The sequence below is a fragment of the Neomonachus schauinslandi genome, chromosome 7 (genome assembly GCF_002201575.2).
Source record: "Neomonachus schauinslandi chromosome 7, ASM220157v2, whole genome shotgun sequence".
Classification (NCBI taxonomy): domain Eukaryota; kingdom Metazoa; phylum Chordata; class Mammalia; order Carnivora; family Phocidae; genus Neomonachus; species Neomonachus schauinslandi.
In genome coordinates, this window is record NC_058409.1 from 48,310,144 (window position 1) to 48,336,717 (window position 26,574).

At 39.2% G+C, this 26,574-nt stretch overlaps 1 protein-coding gene across 5 annotated transcripts in view; it reads left to right on the forward strand.

Moving 5' to 3' along the window:
* MAST4 (microtubule associated serine/threonine kinase family member 4) overlaps positions 1-26,574 on the forward strand; it is a 542,918-nt gene that overhangs the window by 446,737 nt on the left and 69,607 nt on the right. For 4 of the 5 annotated variants that reach the window (XM_044916859.1, XM_044916861.1, XM_044916862.1 and 1 more), the window contains 2 exons: positions 18,012-18,081; positions 23,406-23,484. In XM_044916859.1, coding sequence (XP_044772794.1) covers positions 18,012-18,081; positions 23,406-23,484 — 149 coding nt within the window. Of the gene's footprint in view, positions 1-18,011; positions 18,082-21,969; positions 21,979-23,405; positions 23,485-26,574 lie in introns of all 5 variants that reach the window. The other variant, XM_044916860.1, reaches the window with a different exon arrangement.

Here is a 26,574-nt window from a genome sequence, read left to right on the forward strand (position 1 = left end):
ATTTAGGGTAAACGTACTAGCATGAAAAGCAGTCATTTCCTTGTATGTCACAGAGGGAAAGAAGAAAATACTCCCAACACAGAGTAAGAAAACTACCATCACACCTCACTTTGAAATCTAAATGTGAGAGTTGCAGCAGAACGCTGTAAGAGTTATTTACTATAAACTATTGAGGTTTATCCCAAGAATGCTGATTGATGTAATGTTATGAATGGTACTAATAGGTCAAAGCAGTGGGTCAGATAGTCATCTGAATAGATGTTGAAAGAGCGCTTCATAAAATTAAACATCCATTTTTGCTGAAAATGCTTTAGAAAATGAGAACACACAGAGAGTTGTGTAATATAGTAAGACACATCTAATTCAGGCATTCGAATAGCCAGTGTCTTATTTTATTGAAATACTAGCAGCATTTTATTAAAATACCTCCCCATTAATATTTAACTTTATTATAGAGATTCTTTGTAGTCAAGCAACACATAAAACCAACAAAGTCTGTAACTAAGAGCTGGTGAAGTTTGTTATATTCGGATGACATAAATAACCTAGAATAAGCAAGAGAATTAAGTCTGTAAGTACTAAAGTTAATGAAAGTATTCCTTAAGTAGATTGTATACAAGATGAATATATGGAAATTAATGTTGAATATTATCAGCTATAACCAGTTAGAAATGATAATGAAAGAAAGGGATCAATTCATGATAGCATTCCATTCTTTTCCCAAACCCCCTTTTCCACCAAAGAAATGGGGCTTAAATACCATGCCTTTGAAGTAACCAAAAGAGACTTGAAAAAGATTGCTATGTAGAAGCAACAAAACTTCATTTGAAAGCAAAACTATTTTTGAATAATGGAAAGACATGTCCTGTTCATTGGAGAAAAAGCTAAATATTATAATTTCCCCATATTAAATCACAAGTTCTAAAGCAACTCTAATCCAAGTCCTCTTGATAGTGTGACTGTGTGTGTGTGCATGCGTGTGTAACTGTTTCATTGCAAGCAACATGTTCACTCTGTAACTGAAGCAGAGGAGGAATTTATTGAGGTATATTAGAAAGCTCAGAGAATTTTCAGGAGGGCCAGAGAGCAAGCAATGAAGTCCACATAGCCTGGAAAAACGCATAGACCACGTGGTACTGTGCAGAGCAACTTTGGCTACTGCCCCGATCCCTGAATTCCAGAAACTCAGACACTGCTGCCCCCACCCCCAAGAGGGGTGCCCCTGCCACCACTTTTGCCATGAAAATTAATTACTTCGTCACCTACTTCCTCATATTGCCTTCTTTCAAGCCGACGTTGAGTTGAGACTTAATTGGCAAAGCCTCAGCTGTGCCCTCATTGCAAAGAAAGCTGGGAACCTGGGTGGTGGCATCACTCTTGGGGAGGCAGCGCTCCTGATGTGGGAAATTCCTCTTCTCTAGGAAGACCGCTCAGAAGATACTGGGTGAGCATAAAGATGCAAATACTCACTCTGATAACTGGACATAATGACTATAAAGTACATCTGGAAGACTGTGTAGATACCGTTGGCCACATAAATTCAGGCAGCTGGACCTGACTGCCTGAGTTTAGCGGACATCATCTAGGGTGATGATAGTGCAAGCAGTCGATCACACATGAAATAAAAATTTCCAGGGATTGATAATGATAAGGTGAAGGAATCATCACACAGCCCCGAGAAAGAGAGCTTAATCAGCAAATGAGTAGTGGGAAGATTGGCTGTCTATATGAAAATATATGAGGTGGACTTCCTTCATACTTTGTACTAAAATGATTTTCATACAGCTGTTAAATGATGTGTAAAAATTAAACCCTAAAAAGTAAAATTAGTACGTAGTTATTTTATTTAGGATGAGGAAATAATTTCTTAGCATGAAAAAGTAGAAGAAATAGCGAAGGAAAAGGTGGATAATACAAGCATATTAAAAGCTTGACATGCAATAAGTTAAAAACACCATAAAAAATTAAAACACTAGTAACTGAGAAAATATCTCCAACAAATATAATGGGCAGAAGTGTAATATTAAGTCACAAAAAACTGTTGAGTGAAAGAAAAAATTCTAATGTCCCACTAAATAGGCAAAGGACATGAACAGACAGCTCACAAAAGAAGTAGAAATGACAAATGAAAATTTCGATCTAACACTACTCAAAAAATGCAAATCAAAATAATGAAATACCAGTTTCACCTGATTTGCAAGTATTAAAAAGCACGCACGGTAATAATCATTTCTGGTGATGGTGTAGTGAGATAGTAATGCTCAGTACATTAATGTAAATTTATAATCTTTTTAGAAAGCAGAGTGGTATTTTGTGAAAAACACTAAAAATAGTTTCCATCACTTGAACTATTATTTGCACTTCATGAAATATAATTTAAGGAGTTAATCAGAAAAGTACTCAGAAATACATATTTAAGGATATTAATCGCAGCATTATTTATAATAGCACAAAAATGGGCAACAACCTAAATATTGTATAGTAAGAGGAGTGATGCTTAAATTGTAGTCCATCTGTATAACAAATAATGTGTTGCCATTAAAAAATTATCACAGTGAAAAAAATTTAATGGCATAGGAAAATTATGATTACAACCTAATTATAAGGAACAGGATACAAAACCTGAATATGGTTCGTGATCCTATTTCAAAGTACATTTGTGGGGCACCTGGCTGGCTCAGTCAGTGGAGTGTGCGCCTCGATCTCAGGGTTGTGAGTTCAAACCCCATGTGTGGGACGCAGAGATGACTTAAAAAAGAAAATAAAAGTACGTTTGTATGTATGTGCACACGCTATCAAAAAACAGGCTAAAGAAAAACAACCACACTACGTCAATAGGATTACCAATTTCATTTTTATAGTTTATTTTCCAAATCCTCCACCATGAGCATGTGTTACCTTTAGAATCAGGTTTTTAAAAGTTATTTTAAAACTGAACAGTTCCTCTGCTATGGGTTTTCAACATTTCACCAGCAAAATCCCATGTGCATATTGCTTCTACCCTCACCATCTGCCTTGAGTTTGAAGCAGTTAAACAGTTTTATGTTTAGCATTTTCCAATATTAGTAACAGTACTAAAGTTACCCCTCAGTCTGATTTATCCTTACTCAGCCCCTCAGTGGTGATGGGCATATGCTGCTGCATGCTACCTAACGTCACCTGGAGAAGCCCGTGCCTGCCGCAGAGCAGCGTAGAATCTGGGGGAAGATCAGAGTGGTTTTTTTTATGACACGTATTGTTAAAAAGGGGTTTTTTGGGGGGGGAGGGGTGATCTGAGTTCATTGCTATTGGAAAACACTGCAAAACTATTTAGCAGAACTCCTTCATTTTCTAGTCAGTAAGATGTTAATTAAAAATAGCCTAAGTAAAATGGGCCTGTGCTGAGATTCAAAAATTGTAAATCCTCTGGCCTGTAACGGAGGAAAAGGTTTTGTCCTGCTGTAGCTTCGTATCATAAAATGCAAAAGCTACCCCTCACTTAGGTATTATCTCATCCATTTTCCACCTGAGAGCACATTTTTAATAGGAGGTTTTAAAATCATTCTATGAAATCATAAGCTATTACAACATTTAAAATTTCTTTTAAAAATTGTAAGTTGATGAAATTAATAACCAAGCGTGGGTGTTGCTACTGTGTTTATTTTATGTCTCTGTGAAGCAGAGCCAGCAAGTCTGACTCCAGTTCCCTTGGGAAACTAGTTCAGGTCCAGCATTGGCCAGTGTTCACTGCTGACGTCCCGAGAGGCATGACACTACTCCCATCCTCCTGCTAAACCCATCATGTCCCAGGGGTCAGATCCAGTGATTTCTTTGTAACACTGTAGTATTCAGCCTGAGCGCCCTGGAGGATTTAATATCAGGAACCATTTCCTATCTCTTGATGATTTCCCTTCCCTTGCGTCCTCTAATTGTCCCATCCTTCCAGTTGGCTCCTTTTTGTGTCCTCATCCATTTTAACTGTTGGAATCCCCTGTGTTACACCGTCACCCTTTTACCTGTGACAAGCACTCCTTTACCAAGACCTGCTGCTTCTCGCATGTGCTGATTTTTCCTACAGTTCTATCTTGGGCCTGGACGTTTCTTCCGAACACAGATGCATGTTTCTATTTGCTGGAGCTTTCTCCATCTGAACGTGTCCCAGCAGCACCTCAGATAAGCAAGTGGATTATCACCAGTTCTGTTCATTCGCACTTTTAGCAATGTCATTGTACCTGGCTACCCAGCATCTTTTGGTCCACCCTCCCTGCTAAGTCTTAGTTTCCCTCTGAAATTTGTTTGACCTCTGGTGCTTCGCCCTGGCCCCAGCCCCTGGTTCAGGGCATCTGCAGCAAAGTGAGGACTGGGCTCCCTCTTTCGACCTCCTTGCACTGCCTGTGTCCACCTCAATCACATTTCTCTTCTTTGTTGAAGTCTTTTTTTTTTAAATACATAAATGTAATTATGTCTTTAAAGCAACATTCATGGTTTGTCATGACATACATGAGTGTAGTGGTACCCAAGTGTGACTCCCAGATCAGCAGCAGCAGCTCCAGGAACTAGTTATAAATACAGAGTCTAAGGCGCCAACCCGTACTTACTAATTAAGTAACTATGGGGGTGGTGCCCAGTAATCTGTGGTCTAACTAATTCTCAAGGGGATTCTGATACACTCTACAGTTGAGAATTACAGCTCTGTAAGTTCTAAAGCCTGACTGCACATTCGAATCACCTGCAGAGCTTAAAAAAATACCAGGTCCCAGACCAATTAAATCAGAAACTCCATTTGTCTGACCTGGCATCAGTATATATCTTTTTAAAAGCTCCCCAAGGGGATTCTGATACTTAGTAAGGTTAGAGAACAACTTAATCTGTAAAATTCACTTGCTTTAGCAGAATCTAAAGCAGTGTTTTTCAAACTTGAATGCACATTGGAATCCCCTGGAAAGCTTTAAAAATGATCTTGCCCCAGCCATGGTCCCCATTCTGATTTCATTGGATTTAGGTATGACTTGGTCATAGGGGTTTTTTGTTTGTTTGTTTTAATATTCCCTGGGATATTTTAATGTGAACCCAAGGTTAAGAATCACTGTTCTAAAGTTAGGATTCTGGAACTTTGGTGTGCCCGAGAATCACCTGGAGTACTCGATAAAAATAGGGACCCCAGGGTTCCAGCCAGGTGCAGAATCACCGGGAATACTGCCTTAAAGGACAGTTCCACCTGGCCATCAGGTTTTTCTAGTTTAATCTTCATTCATTTTTTGTGCTTCCCACCATTCACTGCCCTGCCCTGCCTTAATTTCCTACAGCTTTCCTTCTATGACATCAAATGACTTGGTATTCCTTCAGTGTGCCTTGCTTAAATCATTGGGGAAAATGTAGATTGTTAGGGCCAATAAATGGCCTTGAATCCACTGATGAGTCATTTAGAAAAGAAATAAACTGGATTGCTATTTCAATCCATACGCCAAATAAATCCCATATAGATACAGAAAAAAAACTTAAAAAGAAACCATTGAAGTACTAGAAGGAAGCATGGCTGCATTGAGGAAAGAATTTGGAAGTGGGGAAGGCCTTTCCAAACAAGGTGCAAAACCTAGAAGTCATAAAGGACAATGGTTGATATAAATTTGCTTAAACAAAAATTTCTCCTTGGAAAAGTAACATAACCAACATTAAACGATAAGAACAAATGGGAGACACATCTTCAGTGCAGTGACAGAATTGCCTCAAAGTGTAATAAACAAAACAAATCAATTAAAAAAGACTAAAAATTTAGAAGAAGAAAGTACAAGCCAGGTAGTTTGTAGAGAACGAAACACAGATGGTTAATATATTTAAAAAATCCTCGGGATCCCTCACAACCTAAGGAAGTGCATATAAAGATGCCACCAAAATCCTTAAAAAGTCAACATGGGCAAGATTGAGAGGCTAAGGTATCCCGTGTGCTACCCGTGAGAGTATCCATTAGTGCAATGATTCTGGAGAGCAATTTAGCAATAGGCACCAAAGGGGAAAATGAACCCAGGTTTGGACCCAGCAGTTCTGTTTCTAGGAATTCAGCTCTTGGATGCAGTCACTTTATTGTTGCTTCACAAACTGGCCCACCTACACAGAGGGGAAAGAGAAACTGAAGAAAGAGGCAGGCCACTCCAGATTGCTAAGTGGCAGCTTTAAAAGCAGGGGAACTTGTGTACAAGGCAGTCTCGAGGAGCCTCCAGAGGAGTAGATCTGTGCGTCGTTTATAGTTTATATAGAAGACTTAACTGGGTTCAGTCACATATTGAGTCCAGCTCTCTCTCAAGGCTATGTCCTTGGAACAGCTTCCTCTATGGGAACGGTGAGCCGAGGGTACATTCCATGGACAGGGGAGGGGGTCGGGAGCCTCCCATTACCTGGGTCCAGCTTCCAGGTCAAATGGAGGTCACATCCTCTGAGTGACCTCCTCCAGAAAGTATTTACAGGATACTCACTGAATCATCAAAACACTGACATCAGTCTAAATATCCACTAATAGGAAACGAAGAAATTATGGTATAGGGCATACTGGAATTTTATTTGATGATAAAGATGATGACAGAGATTTAGGTGTGGTGATACAGGAAGATGTAGTTAGATTATGAAGAAAAAAGCAAATTTAAAACTATATGTACACAAATATATGGCATGGTATTATTTTGGAATTTTTTTTATACTCATAATATATGCTTGCACATCTGTATGTATTTCTGGAGAGATCCATACCCTATCAAAAGAGGTTGCACCTGAAGAATAGAATTGGGGGTTGGGAGGTGGGCATGGGGGCCCAGAGCTTGCTGCAGTACATGATGCGTGAGATCATAATAAATGTTTGAAGGAATCAGTGAATGGAACTCAGACTTTAGGAGAGATTTTTAGTCTTTATTGTGTCCCTTCTTGAACTATTTGTATTTTTTTTTTTTTACCAGGTGTGTATAAATGCCTTTGTAGTAAAACTAGAGTATGTAAAAAAATATGCTGTTCTCTTTTGCTGCTCTCTCCCTTTGCTTGTTCAGTTTCCTCTGCTTCAAAAGTCTCCTTTCCTTTCAGTCTTTCATCTACCATTTTCCCTGGAGGTTCAGATCAGAGGTTGCCTCTGTGTGGCCATCCATCCCTCTTCTGAATTCATGGCTTCCACGCTTTATTTATTTCACACGAGTGCAAGATCTTATTATGTTCTCTCCCATCTTTCTTCCTTGTCTGATGGGTGAGAGCATTGTGGTCAGGGATGGTCTGACTCATCTGACTTTCTCCAAAGGCTACCAAGAGTCTGTCATGGTAAATGTCTCAGTTATTTTCCTGTTGAGATCCTAAGTGCTGGTCTGCCTTACAGTCACGCTTGGCCTGACACAGGAAGTGATTGGCCATTTCCGACCCCTCAGGTTTTCTAGAACAGAGCTCTAGTCTCAAACACAGTCTCCAGAATTGCCAGTATCCATTTCATCCATCATCAGTGCCAACATCACTCGAAGGAAGCCGCCAGTATCAATTATCTTAGACTTGATGGATCTACTGAAGTACCCAGCATATATTGGGTTTTTTCCCCCAGGCTTTATGGAGATATTATTGATCGATAACACATGTAAGGTGTACAACATGTTGGTTTGATACACGTATGACTACCACAATAAGGTTAGTTCATCCCCTCATCCCCTCACATAATTATCATTTTTTTGTGTGTGGTGGTAACATTTAAGATCTGTTCTTTAAACTTTCAAGTGTATAATGCAGTATGTTAATTACAGTCAGTACACTTTAAATTGTCAGAACTTATCTTCTACCTATAATGTGTACCCTTCAAACAACATCTCACCATTTCCCCCAGCCCCTGGCAGCCACCATTCTACTCTCTGCTCTTATGAATTTAGGACTTTTAGACTCCATGTTTAAGTGAGAAAATACAGTATCTGTCTTATTTCACTTAGCATAATACCCTCAAGTTCCATCTATGTTGTTGCAGTAGACGGGGTATCCTTTATTTATGATTCAACAATATTCTTTATGTATACGCCACAGTTTGCTCATTCATCAGGGGACACTTAGGTTGTTACCGTATGTTGGCTGTTGTAAGTAATGCTATAGTGAACATGGGGTGCAGGTATCTTTTTGAGATCGTGATTTCATTACCTTTGGATAAATACTAGAAGTAGTGATTTCATTATCTTTGGATAAGTACCCAAAGGTAGAATTTTTGGTGCATATGATATTTCTATTTTTAATTTTCTGAGGAACCTTCATCCTTTTTTGCATAGGGGCTGCATCAGTTTACATTCCCACCACTTATGCATGAAGGTTTCTTTTTCGCCACATCCTTGCCAACACTTATTGTCTCTTGTCATTTTGCTAATAGTTATTCTGATAGATGTGAAGTGATATCATTATGATTTCGATTTGTATTTCTCTGATGATTAGTGATTCTGAACATTTTTTCATGTGTCTGTTGGCCAGCTATATGTCTTTTCTGGAAAAATATCTAAGGTATTTGCACATTTTTTAATTGGGTGGTTTGTGTTTTTTGTTATCGAGTTGTATGAGCTCCTTATATATTTTGGATATTAATCCCTTATCAGATAGATAGGTTGCAGATATTTTCTTCCATTTGGTAGGTTGCCTTTTCATTGTGCTGTTTCTTTTGCTTTGTAGAAGCTTTTTAAAAAGTTTGATGTAATCTAACTTATTTCTTTTTGATTTTGTTGTTTGCACCGTTGGTGTCATATTCCAAAAATTGTTGCCAAAGTGATGTCGAGGAGCCTTTCCCTGTTTTCTTCTAACAGTTTTACAATTTCTGGTATTGAATTTAGGTTAGGTAAGCATTTGTTATATGATTTAATATGTGATTTAAAATTTGTACCTGTCACGTACCTAATTTTTTTTAACCAAGTCGTGCTGCTTAAGAAGAGTAATCACAACTTTGTTCCCTACCTCAGTACCCCTCAACATACTTGAAGGGATCAGCACATTGTAATTAATACCTGTGGCTCCTGAAGTTAAGTGATTTTCTAAAAGTTAGTATTTGGGCAGAGAATCTCAGGGTTGTGTGTGGTTTGAAATAAGCTCCCTTGCCCCACCTATCAATAATTTAGGATTGTATGCTAAAAATACCATGGACACATGTATAGAACATAAATAGAATAAGGACCCAAATGGACACATCTCTATCATGGAAAAGACCGAATCGTGTTTGTTTTTTAATTTTTTTTTTAAGATTTATTTATTTATCTTCAGAGAGAGAGAGAGCACACACATAGTCCTGTGAGAGGGGTGAGAGGCAGAAGGAGAGGAAGAGACAGAATCTCAAGCAGACTGCGCTGAGCGTGGAGCCCCACACGGGGCTTGATCTCATGACCCTGAGATCATGACTTGAGCCGAAACCAAGAGTTGGACGCTTAACCGACTGAGCTGCCCAGGCGCCCCCAAATCATTTTTTTTAAGATTTTATTTATTTATTTGACAGCACAAGCAGGGGGAAAGGCAGAGGGAGAGGGAGAAGCAGACTCCCCACAGAGCAGGGAGCCCGACATGGGAATCAATCCCAGGACCCTGAGATCACGACCTGAGCTGAAGGCAGATGCTTAACCAACTGAGCCACCCAGGTGCCCCCAAATCCTGTTTTTTGTAAGGAGGAATGATTAGAATAATTAGAGTGGTCTTATTTTTTCTTCTGATAATCACATGTTGCACTGAGGCCCTGTGCATTGATTTTAACTGTCCTAATAATTTTAAAAGTTTCAATATTACATGAACCAAATACTAGGCATTCTGCCTATGAGAAAATGAAAGCAGGAAATACACAGGCTTAAGGCAAATATTTCACTCATATACTGTTAGGTGGTGATTGAAATGAAAACTGGTGTTTAACTTTGAATAATCAAAAGATTAAACTTGATAGTAAAAGTGTAAACAAGATTTGGTCAATGAATGGGTTTTTTTGCCTATGTTTTCCTTTTACAGAGACTTTTAGTCTTAATCTAGGAACATAAGAATGATACACAGCTAAGCTTGGGTGGGTGGGGAAACGTGTTACACCCTGTTTGAAAAGAAGGGAGAAAAAGTGGAAATATGAAGTGATTATAGAGGATATAATAGAGTGAGAATAATGAAGTGAAGGGTAGCAGTAGGATTGAGTAGAAGAAGTATATAATTTTTTTGACTAACCTCAGATAATACCTGCGGGCAGGTGGGATTTCTAGAGTGTTCACATGGTAGGATCCTTTTTGTTTGGATTGATAGGGGAGGAATTTCAAGCATTAGTCCTGTTTTGACAATACTTGGAGGTCACATGAAGTGAATTTGTAAAAGGGACATTGAACTATTATTGTAGTTCAATGTCTACATTGAACTCTTTGTCAATGAGAGTTCTTGAGAGGGAATGCAAGAGGGAAGTTGCATTATAGAATGAAATGGGGAAGCGAAAAAAAAATCCAGACTTCCTGGTTAAGATGTCTAAAGGATGAGTAAAAGTTTTGGATTTGATTTATAGTATACAAGCAAATTCTAAGGTCATGGTTCTCAGCCCTGGCAGCATTTTACAATCACTTCATTTAAAAAGGGGCATGTTAGGGCCTGGATATAAGCATTTTTAAAGCTTCCCAAGTAATTCTCTTATGCACTCCAGATGAGAACTGTTTATTGATATAAGGACATGAGAGAGGAGAGTGAAAGAAAAAATATTAGAGCAAAGTCTCAGGGCCAGGGAATTTCCAACATCAGTATGGTTTATGGGAACTCAGAGTCACAATTCTGAATTGTTAAATCCTTGGCACATTGCATATTGTTTTATAATGAGGCAATAGAATTGAATGTCTTTGATTCTTTTAAGTCTGAACCTGTTTCTGGAGTTAGTAACTGAAAATGATTAGGTAACTATTAAAAGAAAAAATATACATATTTTGCTTCTTTCAGATAGAATTCCGGTGTACCAGCAGCCAAAGGAACATTAATATTTGTTAAATGGGACCACCTTAAGTCGAATATGTATTTTTTTAAACTGTGAAGAACTGAAAGGAAAAAGTTTATAACAGAGAATACATTCAAATTATATGTAGCAAGGTATATGGATGTGCACCATGTCATTTAAATACTTCCTCTTTGACTAGAAATTACTAAGCAGTCGAAGCAGACAATCTGAGAAGAACCAGTTTCCTGATAGCACCCTCCCTACTCTTCTTAGTAAAAAGGGAAATTCTTTGTATCTAATTACGTTAAAGAATTAAAATCCCTTCATGTATGACAGAAAAACAATGTGCGCACCTTAGGCTACATTCTTTAACTCAGTCTTTTATCCTGATTCAGATACTAATTAATTATCTAAGATGAAGGAATGCATCAAGTTTCATAAAATTGCATGAAACTTAGGAATATCTGTTAACAGTGGCTGTTATTAACTCCCCTTCCTTGACCTTACCAGTGCTACTCAGCAACTTTTAAACAAAGAGTAAAAGTAATCTCTTCTGTGTTGTGAGGAGATGAATTACTACAGATGGGAGGAAAGTATACAACTAAAAATCAACTTTCTTCATCACTCTTGACATTCACCAGTCTTTACTCGGGATCACCTTGAGATGTGACATCAATTCAGAGTAATAAGAAGGGTCAACGAAAAGCTAAAACATTCTCAAGAACCCATTATAACACATCTCCCAGGGATTCCGGTCAATGCCACAGCATTTCAAATAGAGTACACAAATTCCAGAGGAACACCTTCTTGAAATGGAGACAATAGGCATCGGTGAGAGTCTTATGACATAGAAATTGACCTGTTATTGGATCTCTCTTTTACTCCCTACATGTTGTCCATCCTCCACCTCATCACTCATTCCTTAGAAAGTGTTATGTGTACGTATGTCAGGAGTCTGTTGTGACACAGTACATTCTCCATATGGTATTGTCATTGAGAGTTCATTTTTAGTAAGTAATTTTGATACATTTAAGGGCTTTGGTTTAAGAAAATTTCTTTTTCACATGAATTTGGATCCACAATTGGTTTTGCAAAATGAGTCTAGAGCTGGATGATATCTAGAGTTAGCTGCCTCTATCAGATTTTTAGCTCTTTGGGTCTTGTTCACCACATAATCTGTTGTAGTTAGGTAGCTCAAAGCTGTGAACAAAAAGAACTTAATACATAATTTTTGGGTTTAAAAAAAAACAGTATGTTTCTCGTTTTCTATATTTTAGAGATTAGGTTAGGCACTGAGAATTCAAAATACACTTTGTGTGTATCTACATGTATAAGGGACGTTTATCCCCCACCAACATTTAGAAATAGCAGTTAGAGGAAGAGAGAAAGGGAACAGAGTACACGTTGTTAAATTCCATTTTGTTTTACCTGTGGTGACAGGAGACAGAATGATTGAAGTTATCACTCAATCTTCAGTATTTAGCCTATAGAATTTTCCTTCTCTACAGACCCTTCACTAGCACTCTCGAGTGGTTTGAGTGTCTGAAGCAGATCAGGATTATTCAATCTGTTAGGCACTAAGTAATGTGAGCTGGAAAAATGTTACTTGCTCTCAAGTACAATAACAACTATAACAGAATTTTTACGTAATTAATATAAATGTTACATGAGAACCGCAACTAAGTGTAACATTGTTATATATAACTGCATATAAAGTGGACTATGAGTACATTTTGATATATTTGAAATTATTTGAGGTGGTGTCTCTGTAAGTAATAGAGCCTAACGCCCACCCAGACACTGGAGTTATGTTCTTAGTTCTGTCTTACACTCTCGAAACCTGTCCTCCCTTGGTCTTCCCCATCTCAGTTAATGCCACCATCTTACTCATTTGCTTAGTCTTAAAATCTAGGAGTCCTCTTTGTTTCTTCTCATTCCCTCATCATTTCCCTCAGCCCAGGTTTTCAGCAAATCCTATTCGTTCTAGTGCCAGAAAGTACCTGAGATCTGCAGTCACCCCATCCAAAGCATCATATCTTAGCTTGTCTGTGCTCGTAGCCTCCTAACTGAACTCCCTGCTTCCACTCACACCTGCTTACAGCCCATCGGTCACAGAACACCAGAGGGATCTTTCTAAAATGTAAATCAAATCTGATTATTGTCCTCTGCGTAGTAGGGGATTGATAAGTATTTGTTGAATGAATAGATCAGATGATAGTAGTGGTCCTGGCTGCTGAAGGATCAGTAAGCAATGAGGGACAGGGAAAACAAAACAGGTTCAGAGAGCCTACATTTTATGAAAACTTTGGTTCATTGTCTGTAATCTTCTATTTACTTGAAAACCGAGGCAGGTGAGTCTACTTCTATTCTTTACAGAATGCATAGACAGAGACAATTCCACAGAAGGCCAATCAAGGTTTCTCCTTGTCCACTTAGAGTCTAAACAGCTGCCCAGCTTTAATTAATATTCCACAATTGTATCTGGAGAGGAGCCAGTTGCTGAGACAGCTGTCCAGGTGAAAGGAAGATTTTTAACTTTCCTTGTATTAGCTGGGTCTGGTAGGATAGAGACAAAGTTCTCAGGCATTGGGGACTACTGCCTTTGCAAGTTCACTCAGCCTGAGGTTCCTGTATAACTGTTCTCATGTCCATCTTATCTGCTAGAATTCATCTTGGAAGGAGATGCTGGGTTTGATTCTTGCAGGTTTGGTCTTAAAGTCTAAAGCAATGGCAATATGTTGCTCACAATCTCTTATAAAGCAATAGGAAGCTCGGTACTGATTGTTACAGCATAAAACGCCACAAGTCATTTAAGCTGATCGTCAAGTAATGACAACAAGGATTCAAGTAGGGGCTTACTCTTTGATCCACCAGGAGTTTCAAATGGCAATTATCATTATTTCTTGGATTCCCTCAGTCCTGATAGAAAATCAAGGCAACCAGAAACTATCATTTTGTGAACAGACAGCTATTAAAAGCACATTAATAATCTGTAGTGGGTATAACATATGCCTTTTAAAAAGATTTGCCACTTGTTTCTCTGTGGTAAAGACACAGGACTTCTCCAACCTAATTACAAAGCAATCAAACAATTTAATTAATCTGGAAATCACTTTCTTAACCGTAACTGCCTCGAAAATGAGGCACCCTGTGCAGAGCCGTGAGGTAAAGCCCCATTTTGTTATATTGCTTGTATATTGGCCGTGTTAGTCCCCCCCCACCCGGACCCCACCCCCCCGGGACCCTAGAGTTAATTACCTACCAAATGCCTGACCACTACTAAGGTTTACTTTACCAGGTCAAAAACATCAGCGGCGATAACGGCGTTCTAGGAAGTGTCCTAGCCCTCCAACATCCAAGAGCCAGCAAATCCCTGGGAGCGGCAGGATTTGAGTTATAAGCAAGTGCTGCACATATGGGCAGAGAATTAACTGGCACCAGTTTTCATTTGAGAGTCTCTCAGGTATTGCTTTGCAGATGGGTAGATGAATTCAGAGAGCAGTGCTGTGAGGAGTGAAGGTCATGTATAGGACTCTGGTTTCAATCCGTCTTGCTTCCTCATCCTGGAGACTCGCTGGGCATGTCCACAGCAGCCTGGTCCTCATTTCTTAAGAATACGTGTATAAGATGTGCTTTTTGATTTAGTCTGTTCTAAATGAGTGGTATTTTCATCACTGTATAACCAAAGAGTGTCCCTAAGGCTTCAGAGACGGGGTAGGTAACATAGCAATCGATTTTTATTTCAAATAAGAACACAGACTTCAAAGATTGACTCCAGGGGCGCCTGGGTGTCTCAGGCGGTGAAGCGTACGACTCCTGATTTCAGCTCAGGTCATGATCTCAGGGGTCCTGGGATCAAGCCCGGAGTCAGGCTGGCACTGGGCGTGGAGCCTGCTTAAGATTCTGTCTCTCACTCTGCCCCACTTCTCTAAAAACAAAACACAATAAAAACAGAAACAAAGATTAACTCCCACCTATCTAATCTCCTAATCTTATTACTTCTCCCTAAGGAAAATGGAGGAATATTCTGTGATAACACAAAAATCTGCAGAATACTCATCCACCCTTTTCATCTATCACAACCATTCCACTTCTCTCCCAGAATTCCCTATCAACAGGCAATCATTCTCCCACAATGGGTAGTCAGTCATCCACAATCGACCCACATTGGAAATATTGGTCACTTGTGATCCGTAATATTTTCATCACTTCATTTCTAGTGCATCACTAATTATGCTTGGTTTGTTCACCAAGATATTCTTTCTATTGGCCTCTCAAGTCCTGATCTAAGCTCCTAAACCTCCCTTCTTTGGCCACTTATCTGTCCACCGAACACATTCATGCCAGGTTAAAATCTCTATCATCACTCTCTTGCCTGCTGATGTCTCTTAAGGCCCTCCCCTGGTTAATACCAATAAACATAGTTCACAGCTCATTGGCCATACCCGTCTGAATCCCCTACTGCCAGAATGTCTATCTCTACTGTATCACCCTACTGTGTTTGGGTTGTTTCTGTCCCCTTCCTGAGGTTCTTCCATTCCTTCTCTTGAGCTTGCTGAACTGTCCTCAAATTTAGCTGTAATCTCTTGTCTTTAATGAATTATCAGGTATTCTAGTACAGGCCACCATCATTTTCTCTAATATCCCACTACATTTAAGAGCCTTTGTGATAGTGTGGCGGGGGAGGGGGGTGTGCATGTGTACACACATTGGCATTTAAACCTAGCTCTAGATCTGCCATGAAACAGGAAGAAAGAGCTGTTAGTAGCAAGATTATGCAGATGGCTCTGTAGTCTTGAAGTTAAAAATGTGGGAATTTGTGTTTGATTTAATAGCAATGTAGGAGTAGATGAGAAGACAATGAGGAACATTTTCAATTGATGGGCTTAGAAAGGCAGCATAAAATGGAAAGACAAAACCCAAAGATTAGAAATGGTTAATGGTAGCCTTGATTTTTTTTTTCATTAAGAGCAGAGTTAAATTAACCTACCTCTATGTATCTTTGTCTCAGCCCGTTCATCCTCAAAGTGATCAGTTGCCATGTATTATAAGATGTTACATGACTTCCTGGGGACAAATCATTATAATCTCTAAAAGTGAAAAGGGTTTTAAGTTAACTCCTTGTTTCTCCCTTCTTTAGAGTCTTAAGAATACTTAGTAAGCTCTCTCTAGTTCTAGCTGAGCTCATTATAATCTCCAGATATAGTGTTCATCTTACAGAGAACATGGAGCTAAGAATTTGGTGCCAAGTTTCTTGGATCCTATTATTTATTCTCAATGAATTGGGTAGCTGGGATTGTTAAACTGATCATACCTTGGCTTCCAGCAATCAATTGTTCTGTTTTTCCTAATAACTTACTGGTAGTTTGCTCTATATGGAATGTGGGCAAAGTGAACACTTTTTTCCAAATAAACAAAATCTACACTAAAATTTCTGACATTGGATTCATTTCCCTTTCAGAAACAAAAATCTTTAGCTATCTTGAATTTTTCAAGATCTTTCAAGGCTATGAACAGTGATACATAAGCTAAGTTGGAAAGAGGCAGGGTGGGGGAAATGAAGGCTGTTGGGAAAAGTTGAGGAACTTAATTTAGTTCTGTAGATAAATGGACAAAAAAAAAAAGAGTCCTGGATTACTAGATGGCAAAAGCAGAATCCATTTCTCCAGGGGCCCAAGGAACAACAGATGCAGAGACATGATAAATTTCATTGCAGCAGAGGGAAAAATGCTTCTAGATTCTCTGTCCATAAAGAAATAGGCTTTTCAGGCTTTCTAGTCAAATGGCTTTAATTGTGCTGTCTGTCATAAAGTTAATGGCATCTGTTGAAGACATCACTATAAAATTTGCAACCTTATGTTAACTGAAACTTTCAGTAGAGATGTAACCAGTCCAGAAGTCCTCAAGGTAACACTAACCTTATCCCCTTCTTTTTGCACACAGGTAACACGTTGTTTGCAGCTAGGTACTGACTTGCACGTGCAATCTTATATTCCTCACACCTATCCACAGTTGTCACTGCCGTTCTGAAATCTGTAATGTGGGAACTGGCTGGCTGGGAGGGATTAAACGTATCTTCCTGATTTATTTTCCACGTTTCAAGAACGTACAAGACGAGTTTGCAGCCTTTCTTCACCTCCTTCTTTAAACCAGCTACAGTTCTCTCTGGTCCTCAGATAATTCTGCCAATCTAATTAAGCATGCGGAGGGAAGCCGGGTGGTCTGGGGTGTCCTGAGCTGCCCCTCACCAGCTGCCTGCCACGCGTTCTCAATGATCAGCAGCAGGTTGAGTGTTCTGATGGAGAAAGTAACAAGCCCCCAAGGAGCTGCTCTCCTTACAGCCAGTGGTCTGTGCTCGCCCGCCTCGGCGGGATGGGAGGGAAACACCCTCTGAGGAAAAAGCCTTTGTGGGGTGGTGGCTTTGAAAGCCTGCCTGGCCAGGCACAGCCCAGAGGCTCAGAAGCAGGGGGGCTGTAGAAGAAAATAGTGATAGGGGCTACTCCTGCTGGGCCACCCGGACCGTAGATCTGGGTCATTGGAGAAATAGGTCCAAACGGCTGGGTTCTTCCCAGTATTTTATGACTAGTACTGACATTTCCACTTTTAAAACACGGACCCCGGAATACGAGGATTTATTTTTGAGAACTCTGACATGTACTCGGTTTCCGTAAACAAAAAGTACTAAGGCTACTTCCCGAAAGTAGAAAGCCCCACCCCCACCACCAGGTGAAGCATAGACTTCCACGCCCATCCTGTTGCTTAAGATGTTAACATCTGGAAGACTGAGAAGCAAGACATTTGTATATACATTATTCTATAGGACTGAAATGTTTAGGTTATTAATCCCTGGGAGACTGCTGCTTGGTGATAGATGGATGTGCTTATTCATATAGCTTGCACCCTCGGAACGCTGTGCTGGGTGGGACTCTAGCCCATTCCCTCGCTCCCCGCACCCCACCCCTGCCCCTGCTCTAAGGAACACTGAAACATTTTTGAAGAGATGGACGTTGTGTGAGAATGTACAGAAACGCATTACTAGAAAGAAGATGATCCTGGATGTGGATAATGTTACAAAAACAAAATCATGTTATGATTCTTTTTTCCCTCTTTCTCTTTACAGGAAATAGCCCTCAAGATAGTCCAAGAAATTTCTCCCCCAGTGCCTCAGCCCATTTCTCATTTGCACGGAGGTAAGGACTTCCTGTGAGTCGAATAGTAAAGTGTTAGGTCGAGATCGCATCTCCTGAACCCCCCTCTTTGTCATTACCTGTTCCCCTGCCTTCTGCCTGTGAGATCCTGTGCATTATCATATATGGCCTTCTCTAAAGCTCCCTGCCCAAAGATAGCTTTAGACCAATGCACAACTGTTGTAAACGCTCCCGCTTTAACAGTTTAATAGTGACTTCTGACTCATGTTAGAGTTCCATGTACCTCTCTTGGTCCTTCCCTAGATGGTGGGCTCCCAGTGAGGGCGAGAAAGATTGTTTCCTTTTTTTCTCTTAACTCTAGTGCAGTGCCTTGTACATGCTTGATGTTCAACAGATTTATATGGAACTATCTGAGCTTACATTATAAGGACTTGACTCATCTCTGTGTCCTGGTGCATCTGCTTTTGTTGTTGAGATATTTTTTTTTTTAAATAACCTTTCTTGGGATGACAGGGTATAAATACTCTAGGATGCCTCTTTACTTGAGAGCATGAAGCCACCAATTTAGTGATCCCCTTGAGATAAAGCATGCATGGACTATAGGATATTTTATGTTTTCTCTTCCTATCTTAGTTAGAATTTGGTACCAAGTGTCGAAGATACATGTGTTCTATCTGGGTCATTGAGCCACAAAGAAGTCTTGTTGTGAATTCGGAGGATCATAGGCATGTGATGTAACATCACATCTTGTCAGTTCTGGATGTTCTTCTGTGACTTCTCCAAGTCAAAGGAGTCAGTCTACACAGCCACATTTTCTGTGTTCCAGATGTGGAATTAATGTACTTCACCCCGTCCGATTCCAAGCTTCCCCTTCCTGGGCTCCATCACCCCTCTTGCACACGTACCCTGTCCTCTCCTGCCCAGGAAAAACACACAGAAAACAAAACGCCCCTTCAGCCAGGTCTCTGAATATTCAGGATACATTCAGTTTGTGGTCTACATGTCCAGCATACTTGCTCACTTTCCTCAGAGACCTAACAATACCATGAAGTGGATTAACATGGCACTTAATAAAGATAACGTGTGTAGATTTTAAAAAAATAGATCTGTTTTAACACATGTTTCAAAGCAGCAAAACCCACAGTACCCCCACTGCCATTTGTCAGCATGCAATGCATTTACATTACTACATCCAAAGAAAGGGACCTGTTGGCAGTATTTTCAAAATTCTCTGTAATTAAGATTCCCTTGTAAATGTTACACATCCCCCACCATAAGGAGATGCCTATGTGTGGAAGGTCCCTGTTCTCTATCATGGCCAGGACACCAGAGCCATAAGACAGGCTCTCAAGGGAACTTGAGACCCCCAGCCTGACTCTTTACCCAGTTCCAGCTTCTTTTCTTTTAGCAACTTGTTCTAAGCACTCTCAAGAAAATGTGAAAATTAACTGGTCCCACAAAGCCTATGTTGGCCCAGTTAATATTAATTCATGATAGTGCTACTCTAAGTGGAAACAAAAATCTTATATAAATGGATAAACAAGAACCCACCATAGTCTTTAAAACACATCTCTTAAAAGAATGTGTTTAATTACTTGAAGTAATAAGAAAAATGCAAATCTCATTATACCGTGCATTTAAACATGACAGAAATCATAGTCTCTTAATCCTGCCAGATTTATAAAAATGAAGAGAATCTGATAATTAAGTGGGTGACTGGAGGATAGATGAATCTGGTTTCTCTGCTATTTAAAAAAAAAATACACAACCCCCAGGCATGTTAATTTTTGACGAATAAACCATAAGCCATGACAGAAGATTATCACAGGAGACCTGTAGTTCATTTTGCATGAATTTCCAGATGGAACTCCCTCCACACTCTTCAAAAAATATTAATTTAGATTGGGGCATGAGTGATCATCTTTTTAAACTTTTTATTCAAGTAAACAGAACCCTACTTTTGCTATAAAAATTCAAATTGATGTATTTTTATTTAACATCTGGTGTCTCTCTCCTCCATTTTAAAGTTGATTTTTATTCAGGGAAACATGGAAACACCACTCATGGGTCTCCATTCCCTTCTAGTCGGTATGCATTTATGAGCCTTTAAGAAGTGATACCATTTTGAGATTCTCACATGTTGTTATTTTGTATATTTAGTCCAGCAGAGAAGAGATTGCCCTGTTTTTAAAATTATTCTTGAGTGAAAGGATAAAGATCAGGCTTATTAATGTTTTCTCATCTTACTTATACCAGTAAGTGATAATACTCCCCCACTAGACATCCCCTGTAATGGAATAGTTTAATTTCAGACTGGAAAATATGATGGCACTCACTTGCTATCTAATACATACATAAGAGTAAAATTATCAAGCTAATTTTTTTTACTACTGAGTTAAAAGGAGGAAAATGAGCACTGTAGCAGAGTAAATTTTGTCAGGAGCAAGAAAACATATTTTTACTTTCCTAAGAACTGTGATACAGATTTACAATCTATCCGATTACAGAATTAACATTTTTTTCTTTGACTTAAGATGGAGGTAATAACATTGTTCTGCCTTCCCGAAAGTTTTTGGAGTTGACGCATTACATACTGCTTTCACTTACGTTGGAAATACAGAGCCCTGACTACATGCCATGGGTGTTTCCTAGCGGCCTCATTGTCCCTTACCAGGGTAAATCTCAGAATATATTTCCACAAGCAAATTACTAGAACAGACTTGCCTGCTGAGTTCAGGTTATTAGACACTTGTTGAGCACCTGGCATAGTTCAACTTGTTTCAGTATCAACCAGAATGTAAAACGTGTCACTCCACGTGACTGTTACAACCAAACAAATAAATAAATCGTCTTCATACAATTATAATAGCCAGGTTGATATTGTTGTATACTGTATTAATCTAAATTTTTGTGAGTAGTGTTGAAATGTTTTTTTGCAAAACTTTTTGTATTCTGTGTTCCCATCAGATGTTTTTCCCTTCTTACTTTTTCACTTAGTTTAACACAGAGAGATTTCCCCCCACAAAAAAAAAAAAAAAAAAAAAACACTCTTCAAAAAAGCGTATTGCTTTGACTAGAATGTAGTCTGTCTTCCGATAACATTTTATTGGTAGCTTCTGCAAAGAAAAGACATTGTTGGCAGGATCCAAATGGCACTTGTGTGATAGCTTTCTTGAAAAAAAAAAAAAAAGGGGGGCGTGCTCTCTCTTAAGTACCCTGTGTAGCATGTATAGTAACTTCTGATGTGCGGTCGTCATGGTAATGAAAATGCAATGGTCCTTTGTGCTCCATTTGAGTAAATAGACACAGAGAACTTGGGGAACTTCATGAGACATAAATTATTTCTGGTCCATGGCTGCACATTCTTGTTTAAACATCTTTTAGTTGTGTGTTTTCCAGAGTAAGCAAATGTAATTTATGTTTCAAAGCTAATAAGAACATGTCTTGGAATTGTTCATTCATGTGAGATATATTTATTGATACCTGAGGGAAAGGAGAGTTAATGAATCACAAAACAAAATCATGGTGGGAGAAATCGTGCCCGCATTCTTTCCAGAGACTAGTTTCTGATAATTGCTATTAAATGGACTGTATAATCCTTTTAAAAATCAGACCCTCCCCACCTTTTTTTTTTTACTTCTAAAAATTGGAGGTGTTTAAAATATAAAGTACAGCATGGGTTTTTAAATCTTCAGTAAGTAGTCAAATAAAATACGACTAACCTGTGTCCATTTAATTGATAGATATCTTTAGAAGCATGTTCTTATAATTTTCTTCTTAAATCTTTTCCATTTTTAATTGTTTAAAAATATTTTTAAAGAACATATGACTTAATTATTCCCATTCCTTGTATCTGGTATATTTACAAATATTTTATCTTCTTTTTTAAAAAACAAACTTGATTCAATTGTACTCCAATCATGGTCACAGAAATGACAGGTAAATTTTACTCAGATTTTAACATTGTAGTATTTCTGTGATTTGTCCACTCGAATTTCTCCATTTTGTCTTTGTGGACCATTTGCATTTATTGGAAGCAACATCCATGGTAGCCTGTGATTATATTGTCTCTTGACTGTAATTTAGTCTCAAATGTCAGGTTTTTTACATCTAATTGTGACATTTCTCAAATTCAAGTCTAGTGCTGTCAAATCCCCTGACTTCAACTTCCTGTGAACGTGTCTGTGGTAAATCTGGCCCCCTCTTACCTCTCACTTGGTAAATTAGTACAGTCATAAATTACAAGAAGTGTACATAGGATACTCCATCTAAAGAATGCAGTATAAGCCTTTATGATGTGTGTTTTTCCTGTTTTTCCCCATGGCAGATGCACATCTATTTGTTTTCACAGGGGTATATGATTTTGAAGTCACAGTCTTACTTAAAATAGAGTAAATAATAAATTAATGACTCTGGAATGCCAGAGATTTCAGAAAGTTTGCTTTCTGATGTTCCCCTGCAACAGTATTGTCTCTACTACTTCATTCAGTCATCTGAGACCCTTGTAAAGACCCCAACTTCATAACCAGAATCCACCCCGGAAGCTACCCTTGGACCACTTGGAGAGAAAAATCACTCTCTTTAAGGACTCCTGACAGTTTTGCCTCTGTGACTGGGGCAGACACTTGTACTCTGCATTAGGTTCTGTCACTAGTGGAGAATTTTCTTTCTGCCCATGCTGCCCCAGGCCAGAGCTGGGCTGCATACTCACAACAAGGGCAAAGGTTGTGAGTGCACAAGTGTGTGCAACACCGGATGAAGCCAGGTCGTGTCAGAAGACAGTCACGCTTAGAGATTCTGAATATAGCGTCAGTCGCTTTTTTAGTGTGAAAGTTTTTTGCGACTTAGGACTTGAACCAGCCCTGAGCCCCACTAATCCCCTCCCTAGGTGTGATGAGGAGGACAGTTCCCTTGAAAATAAGTGGAGAGTCTTTAGGATATAATCGAAGTCCCCACTGGCTCTTGTACCTTGCTGCAATTCAGGCACTTCCAAAGACCCAGGGCCTCAGTTATCAGCTCCCAGACATGAGTGTTTGTCCTCCTCCCTCTCTGTTTTTATTCATTTGAATCTGCTGAGTCTGACGATTGTAATTATCCCTGGTATTCATTTTGTCAAAGTGTGTTAGTGAGAGATCAATAATATGGATCAGCCCATTCACTTTCTACTTGTTTGGGTGTATCGATCCGGTTTAAATAAAAGTCAACCTGCTGTATAATGTTTGTTTACTCTGGCCCTTGCTGAACATTTCCACATCTTCACTGACCGTATTTGTGTCATTTGTTTGACTAAAAATACTCGGTTTCCCTGCATTTCCCGCGTAACCATGCTCCAGCTTTGGCCAAAGCTAATCACCCTCTCTCAATAGGACTGATGGACGCCGCTGGTCCTTGGCTTCTCTCCCCTCCTCTGGCTATGGGACAAATACGCCCAGCTCCACAGTCTCTGTAAGTACCTCCCTGTTGTCTTCTTCCTCACAACCACATGGCTCTCTGGGACAGCAGGTGTTTTCTCTGGGTGTTTCCTGGTGGGAAGAAGGAGATAAATTCTGCACGTCTGTCACTCTGCATAGGTTCCTCATCACATGATGAGCTTACAAATGTAAAAAGGACATACTCTTTGCTGCAAGCTTTTAAACCATGGTGCATAAATTAAGTCCCAGGATCACAAGTTTGGAGGAGATTGGGAGCTTTCGTTTTAATACCATTTGGTGAAGTTCGGGGGCGTGGGGGGGGAATGCAATCTGGTTTTATTGCTTTGGTTCCACACCAGTGATATCAGTACTGAAAACGCCATTAAACTTTGATGGCCTAGGTCTTTTTTTTTTTTTTTTTTGTGTGGCTCAGATGCAGGGGTTTTTTTGTTTGTTTTTGTTGTTTTGTTTCTTTGTTTTCCTCCTTCAAAAAAAAAAAATGGCAAGCCTTAAATCTGTACCTCCTAGGTAAGAAATTTTTTTAAGGAGAGATTAAAAGAATTTAGTAGTAAGTTAAGACAAAGAGACAAAATGAAGCCATGGAAATAGAATAGAGAAAGAAGGATGCTCTTGCCCCAAATTGTAACATTTCAACAAGAGCCCCAGCAACTAATGGAAACGATTCAGTAAGTTAGATAGATGCTTTCTCAGTTTAAATTAGTGGTGTTGTGGGATATCTGTCTCTGCAGAGCTTCGGAAGGTGGAGGTCATTTAGAAAGACCAGGTCTGTTGTAGGTGTTCAATACATACCTAATGGAATGGTCCGAATGCCCTTGCACAAACCAGGAATGTGGACCTGATGATTTTAGATTTCCTTCTGGTACAATTCTATTTTCATTTTGTGAAAGTCTGTGGTTTATTATGTAGGGTTATTCATCCATTGTTTTGTGATGGTGGTGGTGGTGGTGGTGGTTTTTCACAGGCCCCAGCGCTGTGCTAAGCACGTACATCCAGTCACTTAATAGTACTTGCATTGAAAAGACACTACAATTGGGGGACTTGGGTGGCCCAGTAGGTTAAGCATCCAACATTTGATTTCAGCTCATGTCATGATCTCAGGACCTCAGGATTGTGAGATCAAGCCCCACATCAAGCTCCTCACTCAGCAGGGAGTCTGCTGGAGATTTTCTCTCTCCTTCCCCTGCTACCTCTCTCCCTACTTTCTCTCTCTCTCTCAAATAAATAAATTTTTTAAAAAAGAAAGGACACTACAATTAAGTTTATAAACTAACTGGTATTACCACTGCCTTATATTATGTGTTTCCAAAATTTCAGATGCAATATAATGTGAGTTTTCTGGAGCACCTCTAATACTGCCTTGTAAAAATTTGTTGGATTATTTTTACCATCTCCCTGGTATTTTATTGAGGAAAGGTAATTTATTTTCCGATCCTCTATTCCATTTTGGTTGTGGTATGTGAGTTTATTTTGATAATTTTGGTGAGACGTCCTGACAGTCTTGAGTCATTTCAGTAACGTAGAAGCCTCACACTGGAGAGGATGCTTCACACTCATGAATGGCTTCAGTGGATAAAACTGTCACTAAAAAACAATGAAGCCACCCTGGGCTACTGTGTCCAGAACCATCACTGGTCAAGGATTGATTTTAGATACTGAAAACGTGGGTAAGTCCAGTGTGAAAATGAATGCTAAAACTGATCGACCAAAAAGAAAAACAAGGGTAACTTTCTGAAATTTGAAGTATTATTCTTCTGCAGACTTTCGGGGAAGTCTCTTGTCTCCAGATTCTTGTTCATTTCAGCTCTATGACCTTGCTTTGCCCTTCAATCAAGTTTTATTACGGTTTGGATACAGTAATTTGACTCTTGCAAGAAAAATAGGGGGAGAGTACAAGATCCTTCCATCTCTAACTAGTAAATCATACACCATTTTAAAAAGCCAATCTCTTCAAAAAGAGTGAGTTACCTAGAATCAGACCTCATTTGGTACAAATAAGTTTAAAAACCAGTTGTTGTAGAAATATTTATTATGTGCTAGACATTAGCCTGACTATTTCCAGTGCATTGTAGTCTTTGTTTAATCCCAGCAACACACCATGTCGTGCAATTGCTACTGTTCTCTCCATTTTTATTTATCAGAAATGTAAGACACAGAGAATGCACTGAGGGGCTGTGACCAACACCCTCCTTTCTCTAAGAATACAGTAAGGTCTAGACTCCAGCCTCTTGGCTCTTTTTAAGGAATTTACATGGTATTTCTAAAAATAAATATTTTCATTAATAAACATGACCTGGCCATCTGTCACAATGGAATTATCACCATCCTTGACTTCCATATGTGTCTAAGGAAGAAGCCACCTGAGACCATTTTTAGTCACATACACACACACACACACACACACATATTTGCTGTATTTCTAACCAACAGCTGCTGACTGGAGGTAAGATCGCTTTTAGCTTTTCTCTTAAGTGTTTTTTAAAGAAGGTGGTACATATAATTGTTGACCTCATGTTCCTACTTTTTCCTTCAAAATAAAATCTTCTTTAAAGATTTTATTTATTTATTTGATAGGGGGAGAGAGGGAGGGAGGGAGAGAGAGAGAGAGACACAGCGAGAGAGGGAACACAAGCAGGGGGAGTGAGAGAGGGAGAAGCAGACTCCCCGCTGAGCAGGGAGCCCGATGCGGGGCTCGATCCCAGGACCCTGAGATCATGACCTGAGCCGAAGGCAGATGCTTAACCGACTAAGCCACCCAGACGCCCATAAAATTTTCACTTTCAAAATTACTTTGTGCCAAAAGACACAAGGAACTGTTAAGGGTGTGAAGTGTAGGTCCTCCACACATAAAAAGTTCAGTTATCTATTCTCCCTACTGGTTGTTGATAAAAATAATGAGTGAAAATTTGAAAAGCTACTTTTCACTTCCCTCAGTGTTTTGAGGTTCTTGTCCTTTACATAGTGGGGCAAAATTTGCATAAAACTGCTTAGTAGTTACATTTTCTTCTTTCTTTTTTAAAAATATGTATTATCTTTTATTTTATTTTTAAATAATCACTACGCCCAATGTGGAGCTCGAACTCATGACCCTGAAATCGAGAGTCAC